A 12,037-nucleotide genomic window follows, 5' to 3' on the forward strand; every position below is an offset into this window, starting at 1 on the left:
ACCTTAGGTCTGATAGCTTAAACATATGGTAAAATTCTAAAACTAAAAAACGGACCAAAATAATAAATCAAAAAAAATCTATAAAACTTGGACAAAATTGTCTATAAAAATAACAATTTTGACACCAAATCATAGTGGAGCCTGGACATTCCGCAACAAGGGAAAACACAAGGACAAATGAAATAAAAGCTAGGATATAAAGGGATGGTAGCGAAAAGCCCATAGAGGGTACGCCGACAGAATTGGATACATGTACGGAAAAAAGATCCTCAATGTTTTTCCAATTAAAATTTTAATCCAATTTAATTTGAAAATAATTTTATTTGAATTAATTTGTTTTTGGATTTTTTTAATTAATTCACTTATATTTTGTTGCTTATAGAATAAATAGCGTGGAATATTATGGATAATCCCGACAAAATGCCTCAGTCTTAGAAAGTAAACGACTTCCCATTAGTCTTTTCTTAATTCTTCTTCGACCAAACGTAAGCTTTTAGCTTTCATTTGTTCGCGATTATAAATTCCCATAGGTCTAAGATTATTTCTGGTATCATAATTTCCTTGTCTCATCTCAACATCATAATCATCATCAGCATCACTGCTGAGGCCTTTAGGCTTTACATCACCAATTTCCACATCATTTGTCTCTTGATGATCATGCATCATGGCAATGTACTCATTCATATATAAATCTCGATATGCCTCTAAATTAAGATTTTTAGATATAGTGTGAGGTTTGCCACCGGTTATTGTTAATTGATCATAGGCAGTTATCAAACGAGATAATTTACGATGAATTATGCGATAGAGTTCTTTGTCTAAAAGTTTAGAACTGAAAGCATTACGTATAGGCATTAATTACATAAGACTTACTATCATCTGCTATGGTGTCCGGAGGGCTTGAATACGTATTTGACATTTCAAATTTTAGTAGGGGCAATTTAAGATAGGAATTCGGATACTGGATTTTCTTCATGCGTGGCGATTTATGAACATGACTCAATATATCGTAAATGTTCCATAGAAAAACTCTACAATTTGTAAGGAAAAAAGTGTGCAATTATTATTTTGAAATTGTTATTGATTATTAAAAAGCATTTTAAACTCCAAGAAGTTTCTTATAAATATTACATTTAAAGATATTTTTTGAATATTCACTTTGTGAAAATATTGGCTAGATATTTGACCGAACATTGACTCATGTTTGAATTATATCAATATCAATATGAAGTCGAGAAACTACAATTAACTTACCTTAGAACCACCAAAATATTATTACTCTGCTTCATGGCATCAATAGTACTTTTTTCGAAAAGCTCTTCCTTTTTGATTTGATCATTCAATGACGTAATTCTGTCTAAACGTCTATAAACAAAAATAAAACAATTTTTAATTTAAACATATTAGAAATTGGTATTGGCTTTTTCTTACTCCACTTCCGCTTGTGATAAATTGTTCTTAATTACTCCAAGTAGGACATCAGAGAATTTCCCTTTTGTCTCCAGAGCAGCAAGGCCAAGAGAATCGCATACGATTTCTTTTTTCAATTTGTAATTATTATCAATTTGTCCTTTGATTCTATTGACAAAACAGAAACAAAGATAATAAAAAATATAAAATCTAGAAGATTTTTCCATTCTTCTGATTCTACAATTATTTACCTTGGAAAGAGATGTGTTGCCTTTGAGCAAAGCATAGCTACTTGCATTTGTTTAATAACATCAGATATTTTTTCCAATTCTATATTCATTTTGGCCATACTATATGTAGTTCTCGTATATCGCTCACGAGCTGAGATTAGAAGTTGAAATTCATCCTCTTTAGAAGGCCGAACAGGTGTTGGTTTCTTATTCAAAAGTTTGGCAGCATTTGCAATCTCTTGGATTAGAGTTTGTGATTCCCATTTAACTTTATCATCGTATTGCTAACAAAGATAAAAACGAAACAACAGTATAAGTGGGTTACACAAACTCAAACCTCTCAGAAACGGACACCCACAATCACTTTAATTTTGCCCACAATTTGGTGGTCTCACGGAGAAATGGAGGAGAGGCAGAACAATTTACCAAAAAACTACCAAAAAAAAATCTTATTTTCCAAAATTTTGATGCTATAGATAATTTTGTCAAAATTTTATATGTAAAGAAAATTTTGTCAAAATTTTATTTCTATAGAAAATTTTGTCAAAATTTTATTTCTATAGAAAATTTTGTCCAAATTTTATTTTTATAGAATATTTTGTCAAAATTTTATTTTTATAGAAAATTTTCTCAAATATTTATTTCTATAGAATATTTTGTCAAAATTTTATTTCTATAGAAAATTTTGTTTTAATTGTTTTGTTTTGTTATTGTTGGTTTTGTTCTTTAATTTTATTTTTATAGAAAATTTTGTCAACATTTTATTTCTATAGAAAATTTTATCAACATTTTATTGCTATAGAAAATTTTGTCAAAATTTTATTTCTATAAATAATTTTATCAAAATTTTATTTCTATAAATAATTTTGTCAAAAATTTCTTCTATAGAAAATGTTATTTCTATAAAAAATTTTGTCAAAATTTTATTTCTATAGAAAATTTTGTAAAAATTTTATTCTATAGAAAATTTTGTCAAAATTTTATTCCATAGAAAATTTAGTGAAAATTTTATTTTTATGGAAATTTTGTCAGCAATTTTTTCTATCAAAAATTTTTTCAAAATTTTATTTCTGTAGAAAATTTATCAAAATTTTATTTCTGTAGAAAATTTATCAAAATTTTATTTCTATAGAAAATTTTATCAAAATTATATTTCTATAGAAAATTTTGTAAAACTTTTATTTATAGAAAATTTTGTCAAAATTTTATTTTTATAGAAAATTTTGTCAAAATTTTATTTTTATAGAAAATTTTGTCAAAATTTTATTTCTATAGAAAATTTTGTCAAAATTTTATTTCTATAGAAAATTTTGTCAAAATTTTATTTCTATAGAAAATTTTGTCAAAATTTTATTTTTATAAAAAATTTTGTCAACATTTATTTCTATCAAAAATGTTTTCAAAATTTTATTTCTAGAGAAAATTTTGTCAAATTTTTTTTCTATAGAAAAATTTGTCAAAATTTTAGTGGGTCGATTTAATTATGAATTGTAGAAAAAATTTCCCATAAGAAAATGGAAAAAGTGTTCTTTCTCCATGATAATGAATCGGAGCACATCTGCTTCCAAATTGTTCGACTTGGCCTTCGAACTGCTGAGGTGGCACTACGACTTCTTTCCAAACATAAAATTTCTCACTCGAATGGTATTTTTCTTCTGGAAATCGAACACCTTTGTCATGCCAAGCTTATGGAGAAGTGCACATTGAATTTATTCTTGATTTTGAAATCAAAATTTTTGAAGTCATAGTCGAATTTCAAAATTTGGGAGTTAATGATTTTCAAACCAGACATAAATCAAACTTGATAATTTTCCAACAATCGATTAGCAATGTCATAAAAACCGTATGTATATATCTTATATTTTAAAATTTCGAAATTTATTTTGAAAAAAATTAGAAAAATAATAAATAGAACAACGATTTCGTCTAAATTTGAAGAAGCCAATTGTTCTACATAAAAAATCGTCTTTTTGTAATCTTTGAAATCATCTTTGGAAAATAAAAAGAACCGACCGTTTGGGATTTTCGAATTTTGAGAATTTATTTTTGAAATCGAATAACAATGAGAGCGGCTTTAAAAAAACTGTAAGTATATTTTAAAATTTTAAAATGAGGTAATATTGACTATTGAAAATCTGGATTCATGAAAATTTAAATAAAAAATCGACTTTTTTTATTTAAAATTTTTCGAACTAAAATTTTTTTATTTAAATTTTTTCGAACTCAACTTGTGGACTTTACATGAATCTCAAAATGAAATTGTCAACTTTTTGTAGTTCTTACAATAATGGCTATTGTAAGAATAGTATGAAAAATCATACATAATCAAAAATTTTGCTATTGGGTCTACCAACTGATTTCAATCCCTATTATATGAGCTTTAGAGCTGATTGTTAATTTTTCTCGATGTCTTAAAAGTGGATTTTGCAAAAATTTCGAAAAGTTAGCATTACATCCCTAATATACTGAACGTCAAAACGAGCAACTCTTTTACCTTGAAATATCCTTTAAGCCTCTCAAACTCCTCTATGGCTGGTCTTCCCAAATCCAAGATATGTTCTATGAACATTCTCTGATCATTGATATCACCGGACAATGATTGTAGAATTGGTTCATAGAACATTTCATCATGATGTAAAATTTTTAGGATTTTCTTATAGGCCGAATTGATCGCTTTAACAGCTTTCAAACGAATTTGACTATTGACCAATTTCTTTTCATAATCTCTAGAGAGTTTCTCCTCATCCAATTCAAAGATGTTATGATATTTGATGCGATCTTCAAGAGCAGCTGCTTTGAGCTGAAGAAGGAAGACAACAATATACATATATTAGATAAGATAATCAACTGAAAACATTCTCCTTAGATTCCTACCTTTAATTCCTTTATGGTATTTTCCAAGTTACTTTTACGATGAGTTAAACGATCTCTTTCCTTACGCAAGACAAAGGTCCCCTGATCTAAATTCTCTATAATCTCAGGCGTTGTCATATCCTGATAGAGACATTGTTTTCCTTTATTCTCTTGTAGCAAATTACGAATAATTTGACGATTATGGGTTTTTTGAATTCCTTGCAAAATCTGGCGACCCTCACGACATTGATTGCGTAGGTTTGTATATTCCCTCTGAAGGTTTTGAGTTTTATGTTTTTTCTCAATACACTTTAAGCGATAATGTTTGTCTAGAAATTAGATTGCTTACGAAATTTTCAGATAATTTAAAATTAAACCCTACCCAAACATCCTGCCATCGATTTGTATAGATCTCTTATATCTGTAGTGGTCCATTTCTCATCGATCATCATATGCTGCCGAACAAAAGGCAATCCCAGAAATCCATGATTACGAATCGCTTTCGGATGAACCCGGCGTTCAATTGAAGCCATACCACCTTTTTGGGATTTTATCTGCATTTTATATATTTTACTACTGGTGGTTTAATTTAGGATTTTTCTCTTTAAGTCTTCGCCGAAAATGGATTTTTTTCTTCCTAGAAAATTAAAAAAAGAAGATTCCAATAGGGCTCCCGAAAAAATCAAGCATTTGCTAAAAAAAATTTAATTGAAAACTGAAACTAATTCTGACATTATTATCATTGCTGTACTATTAAGGGATATTTACCTTATGACCTAATTAATCTGTTAGCTACGAGTATGCTAACCTATGTATGTCCAAATCAGAGCGATTTGGTGGTGAGTCCGAACATGTGTGTCTTATAGCCCTTGATTACAGATGGGACACATGCCAGACGTGCTGTTTCATTATAGAATAAATTGGAGTTGAGTCGGCGGAAATTGTCCAACCATACGCACAAAGAATAAATTCTAACCTCCTGAACGAAATTTTAAACACAAAAGAAATTTTGGTTACCAACTTTCTTAGAAGTCTGTATAAAAATTTCTTGTCTAACGACAATAACAGGTTGTCTGATAAGTCCGCGGTCTGACACATAGATGGCGTCGCTAGTTAAATGCATATTATTTTTATATAGTACCAACCTTCAAATGATTCGTGGTAAAATTTGACGTCTATAAGTCAATTAGTTTGTGAGATAGAGCGTCTTGTGTGAAGCAACTTTTGTTATTGTGAAAAAAAAAGGAATTTCATGTTTTAATAAAATACTGTTTTCTGAAGGAAAAAATACGGTGGAAGCAAAAACTTGGCTTGATAATGAGTTTCCGGACTCTGCCCCCAGGGAAATCAACAATAATTGATTGGTATGCAAAATTCAAGCGTGGTTAAATGAGCACGGAGAACGGTGAACGCAGTGGACGCCCGAAAGAGGTGGTTACCGACGAAATCATCAAAAAAATCCACAAAATGATTTTGAATGACCGTAAAATGAAGTTGATCGAAATAGCAGAGGCCTTAAAGATATAAATGGAACGTGTTGGTCATATCATTCATCAATATTTGGATATGCGGAAGCTCTGTGCAAAATGGGTGCCGCGCGAGCTCTCATTTGACCAAAAACAACAACGTGTTGATGATTATGAGCGGTGTTTGCAGCTTTTAACTCGTAATACACCCGAGTTTTTCCGTCGATATGTGACAATGGATGAAACATGGCTCCATCATTACACTCCTGAGTCCAATCGACAGTCGGCTGAGTGGACAGGGACCGGATAACCGTCTCCGAAGCGTGGAAAGACTCAAAAGTCCGCTGGCAAAATAATGGCCTCTGTTTTTTTGGGATGCGCGTGGAATAATTTTTATCGATTATCTTGAGAAGGGAAAAACCATCAACAGTGACTATTATATGGCGTTATTGGAGCGTTTGAAGGTCGAAATCGCGGCAAAACGGCCCCATATGTAGAAGAAAAAAGTGTTGTTCCACCAAGGCAATGCACCGTGCCACAAGTCATTGAGAACGATGGCAAAAATTCATGAATTGGGCTTCGAATTGCTTCCCCACCGTATTCTCCAGATCTGGCCCCCAGCGACTTTTTCTTGTTCTCAGACCTCAAAAGGATGCTCGCAGGGAAAAAATTTGGCTGAAATGAAGAGGTGATCGCCGAAATTGAGGCCTATTTTGAGGCAAAACCGAACCCCCCCCGAAATGAATGAATATTTTTATATAAATAAATATATATTTTTAGCTGCATAGAAAAATCTTTTCGAAGATGTTGAAGAAAAGCTGGAGGTTTTATTTTGAAAAACGCTTACCTATAAAACTTGCACAAATCATAGAATACTAGTTGAAAAGTCCGTCAAACGACGGTCGAAAATAACAAATTGTTTTTGTTTTCGCACCACAAATTTCATTTTTGGAAAATGTATATCTGCTTTTTATGTGTGTTTGTTGTTCTTTTTGTGAACATGACTCGTTTTTTTTTGGCTATAGAACAACAACGAAACAGCCAAACACACATGTGTAAATGAAATGGCGCAAAACCTGCGAAAAGAACCTGCCTAATTTAGCGATGGAAGCAATAAAGAGATATTTCCAAACGTGCATATTCTTTTAAAAATTTTGGTCACTTTGCCAGTTACTCAGGGATGGAAAATACAATTTTTAGGAAAGCATAAAAAAGGTATTTTTTGATCGGAAAGGTACTTTTTACTAAATTTCAACAAAAATTTCACTGGAATATTATTGTCAAGAGACTGAATTTTAAAGAAAATAAAATTTTGACAAAATTTTTTATATAAATAAAATTTTGCAAAAATTTTCTAAAGAAATAAAATTTTGCAAAAAAAAAATTCTATAGAAAAAAAAAATTTGCAAAATTTTTTCTATAGAAATAAAATTTTGCAAAAATTTCCTATAGAAATAAATCTTTTACAAAATTTTCAATTGAAATAAAATTTTGACAAAATTTTCTATAAAAATAAAATTTTGCAAAAATTCTATATAGAAATAAAATTTGGCAACATTTTCTACCGAAATAAAAAATCGATAATGTAGAATCGCATTCCTTTTTCGACTAAAACATTTTTGAAGTTCAATAAAATCCTGTTTTTGACTATGTCTTTTACGTAATAGATTTTTTTCCCACATGGTCTGTTTTGCCATATTTGTAATTTGTAATTTCTCAAAATATTAAAATATTTTGTCAAAGCTATTGTACCATAAATCTGATATCGACTCAAAAATGTCTACACAAAAGGTACTAAATCATTCGCGGGGGTACTATGGTACTGACCGGGGTGAAAAAGGTTCGAAAAAAGTACTATAGAACTGCATTTTCCATCCCTGAAGTTACTACGTGCTCATCCGAACGTTCATTTTCAACAATGAAGAAATTAAAGACGTATCTTAGAAATTCGACTAGCGAGAGTAGACTCAAAGGATTGGCATTAATGTCGGTTCATCGCCGAATAAATGTGCCGACTGAAGAAGTCATTCATTTATTTGCTGCCCAAAAAGCCCGTCGGCTCAATTTAATATTATAACAAGTATATACAGCAGTAAGTTCGGCCGGGCCGAATCTTAAATACCCACCACCATGAACCAAATATTAGAGTTTCCTTTGAAATTTCTGGAGGGCTTGAGGACACTTCCCGAAGATAAATTTAAAGATTTCACCTATGAGGACTATATCAGATTCTGGATTTATAAGAACCATTTTTGTTTGAGTTTTAGAGGAATCATTAACATCTCTTGTAAGTGTGCAAGAAAATTATAAAATAACGTCTTGATTTGAAATCTTAAATCTGTAGAAGTAAAATCTGGAAATTTTACATTGAGTTTCAACCAATTTTCATGATCAGTGCGCCTTCTACACCCTCAAGAAGTGAAGTCTGTTTATATGGAGGCATTACCAAATGGACCGATAAAAACTTAATCCGATACACGTTTTTGTGAGCCTAAAATACCATAATATTTACAATTTCAGGCAAATCAGATAAAAACTACGGTTTCTAGAAACTACGGTTTCTTATGGGGGCTATACTAAAATATGGACCGATACTCACCGTTTTCGGCACACCTCTTTATGACCCGAAAATACCTCTAGATTTCCAATTTCAGACAAATTAGATAAAAACTACGGTTTCTATAAGCCCAAGACCCCAAATCGGGAGGTCGTTTAATATGTGGACCATACCAAAACATGGACCGATACTCACAATTTTTGGCACACGTATTTGTGGTCTTACAATACCTCTAGATTTCCAATTCCCGGTAAATTTAATAAAAACTGCGGTTTCTATAAGCCCAAGAAGTAAAATCGGGAGATCGGTCTATATGGGGGCTATACCAAAATATGGACCGATACTCACAATTTTTGGCACAAGTATTTGTGGTCCTACAATACCTCTAGATTTCCAATTTCAGGTAAATTGAATAAAAACTGCGGTTTCTATAAGCCCAAGAAGTAAAATCGGGAGATCGGTCTATATGGGGGCTATACCAAAACATGGACCTATACTCACCATTTTTGGCACACCTCTCTATAGTCCTAAAATACCTCTAGATTTCCCATTTCAGACAAATTGGATAAAAACTACGGTTTCTATAAGCCCAAGACCCCAAATCGGGAGGTCGTTTTATATGGGGACCATACCAAAACATGGACCGATACTCACAATTTTTGGCACACGTATTTTTGGTCCTACAATACCTCTAGATTTCCAATTTCAGGTAAATTGAATAAAAACTGCGGTTTCTATAAGCCCAAGAAATAAAATCGGAAGATCGGTCTATATGGGGGCTATACCAAAACATGGACCGATACTCACCATTTTTGGCACACCTCTTTATGGTCCTAAAATACCTCTAGATTTCAAATTTCAGGCAAATTGGATAAAAACTACGATTTCTATAAGCCCAAGACCCCAAATCGGGAGGTCGGTTTATATGGGGACCATTAGCGTAGCTAGACAACTTTCCTAGGGGGGGCTATAGCCCCCCTAGCTTAAAATTTATAGACTGAACTAATAGGTTCAATTATTGTTTTATTTCATAAAAATTAATAAAAAAATAGACATCAAAATAATATATAATAAAGCAACTAAAAGTAGTTCCACACTTTTCCCAGCAAAAAAATTGGGATTTGTTTTAAAGGCACAACTTTAAAAGCACTTCCAAAAATGTCCTCACAGAGAAGTTAATTATATTAACTACACAGGACGTTTTTTACTTCAGTTTTTTCATGTTTTAATGCGTAATTTTTGTTTTCTTTTTCAAATAGTTTAAAAAAAAAGTAAGAATAAATAAAATGGTAAAAATTATTCAAATTTTGCCACAAAAATGCTAAATCCATTATAGAAAAATCGATAATTTTTGAAAATATTCAAACAAATATAAAAATTATTATAAATTGATGTTTCGTGAAGCTCGAGGTCTTTTTAATATTTATATAATTCTAACAAAAGGTCGACCAAAAATCAAATAAAAAACGAATAAATAAAAATTATTTATTTGGGAAATTATCACACGATTTTTTAATTCACATTCGAAACACTGAATTCGGATCACACCGTAAGAAGTGATGCAAATTTATTGCAACGGCTGTTGAAACGGTGGACATTCGTTCTATGACGAGTTCCTATTACATTCATCGCTTCTCCGCCAATTTTTCACCACTTCCGGACCCAAAAAGATCATTTTCACTTCTTTTTTGGCGACGCTTTTTTGCAGCATTGTTAAGATATTAATTTATGAAAGAATAGTTTTAAAACCAATTACTATTTTTTAATTAAGATGACTAAACCAGACTAAACAACATAATAAAGGAGCTTTAGTTATTCAATTAAACCATAAGTTCAATCACAGCTCTATTTCATAAATATCAGACTTCAAACATTGCCATCGGCAACTGCTACCACAACCCAAGTAATTCCATTGTGCATGAAAGTCTTTAGCGGAAGTTTGTGCGGTTGTATATACTTGTTTAATTTTTATAAAAATGTAAAATCGTAAATAGGTTTTCAAATTCTGGGGGGGGCTAAATTTTTTCTGGGGGGGTCTAAGCCCCCTCCCCAGAGGCCTTCCTACGCTTATGATGGGGACTATATCAAAACCTGGACCGATATAGCCCATCTTCGAACTTGACCTGCCTGCAGACAAAAGACGAGTTTGTGCTAAATTTCAGCACGATTGCTTCATTAGTGAATACTGTAGCGTGATTACAACAGACAGACGGACATCGTTATATCGTCTTAGAATTTCTCCCTGATCTCGAAATATCGATGTGTTTGTAACACATGACAAACTTATTATACCCCCGTCACCATTCTATGGTGGTGGGTATAAAAATATTGTATGCATACCTATGCATAAATAAAATTTTCTACACATGAGATTATATGAATATTTTTTTTAAGTTGAACCCCCCCCCCGAATTAAAATCCTGGCTACGGCCTTGAAACAAGCTATCGACTTGAAACTTGGCACAAGTAGTTGTTATTGATGTAGGTCGGACGGTATTGCAAATGGGCCATATCGGTCCAGTATTACGTATAGGCCCCATATAAACGGAACCCAAATTTGGCTTGCGAGGCCTCTAAGAGAAGCAAATTTCATCCGATCCGGCTGAAATTTGGTACGTGGTGTTAGTATATGGTCTCTAACAACCCCCATATAAACCGATCCCCCGATTTGGCTTGCAGAGCCTCTTAGAGCAACAATTTTCATCCGATCCGGTATAGGTACATGGTGTTAGTATATGGTCTCTAACAACCATTCAAAAATTTGTCCATATCGGTCCATAATTATATATAGCCCCCATATAAACCGATCCCCCGATTTGGCTTGCGGAGCCTCTAAGAGAAGCAAATTTCATCCGATCCGGCTGAAATTTGGTACATGTTGTTAGTATATGGTCTCTAACAACCATGCGAAAATTGGTCCATATCGGTCCATAATTATATATAGCCCCCATATAAACCGATCACCAGGTTTGACCTCCGGAGCCTCTTGGAAGACCAAAATTCATCTGATTCAGTTGAAATTTGGTACGTGATGTTAATATATGGCCTCAAACTCCCATGCAAAAATTGATCGAAATCGGTCCATAATTATATATAGCTCCCATATAAACCGATCCCCAGATTTGACCTCCGGAGCACCTTGGAAGAGCAAAATTCTTCCCATTTGGTTGAAATTTGGTACGTGATGTTAGTACAGGGTATCCAACAACCATGCAGGAATTGGTTCCTATCAGTCCATAAAAATATATAGCTCCCATATAAACCGATCCCCAGATTTGACCTCCGGTGCCTTTTTGAGAAGCAAAATTCATCCGATCTGGTTGAAATTTGGTACGTGGTGGAAGTATATGATATTTAACAACCATGTTAGTTGAAATTTGTGGATGACAGTCTTTCGTAGAAGTTTCTACGCAATCCATGGTGGTGGGTACATAAGATGCGGCCTGGCCGAACTTACGGCCGTATATACTTGTTCTTTGTTAAAGACCTCCAACATCTCGCATAAAATGGCATAGAGTCTA

General features: G+C 32.5%; 1 protein-coding gene across 1 annotated transcript; it reads right to left on the reverse strand.

Moving 5' to 3' along the window:
* Positions 1 to 301: 301 nt before the first annotated feature.
* On the reverse strand, positions 302 to 5,205 carry LOC142220740 (uncharacterized). The gene is made up of 8 exons (XM_075290016.1): positions 4,876 to 5,205; positions 4,515 to 4,822; positions 4,135 to 4,440; positions 1,662 to 1,924; positions 1,432 to 1,578; positions 1,255 to 1,365; positions 874 to 1,031; positions 302 to 818 (listed from the first exon to the last, which is right to left on the reverse strand). Exons 1-8 carry the CDS (start codon positions 5,051 to 5,053, stop codon positions 454 to 456), a joined length of 1,836 nt encoding a protein of 611 aa, XP_075146131.1. The 5' UTR covers positions 5,054 to 5,205; the 3' UTR covers positions 302 to 453.
* Between the last annotated feature and the right edge of the window lie 6,832 nt (positions 5,206 to 12,037).

Source organism: Haematobia irritans, chromosome 1 (assembly GCF_050003625.1).
Source record: "Haematobia irritans isolate KBUSLIRL chromosome 1, ASM5000362v1, whole genome shotgun sequence".
Taxonomy (NCBI): domain Eukaryota; kingdom Metazoa; phylum Arthropoda; class Insecta; order Diptera; family Muscidae; genus Haematobia; species Haematobia irritans.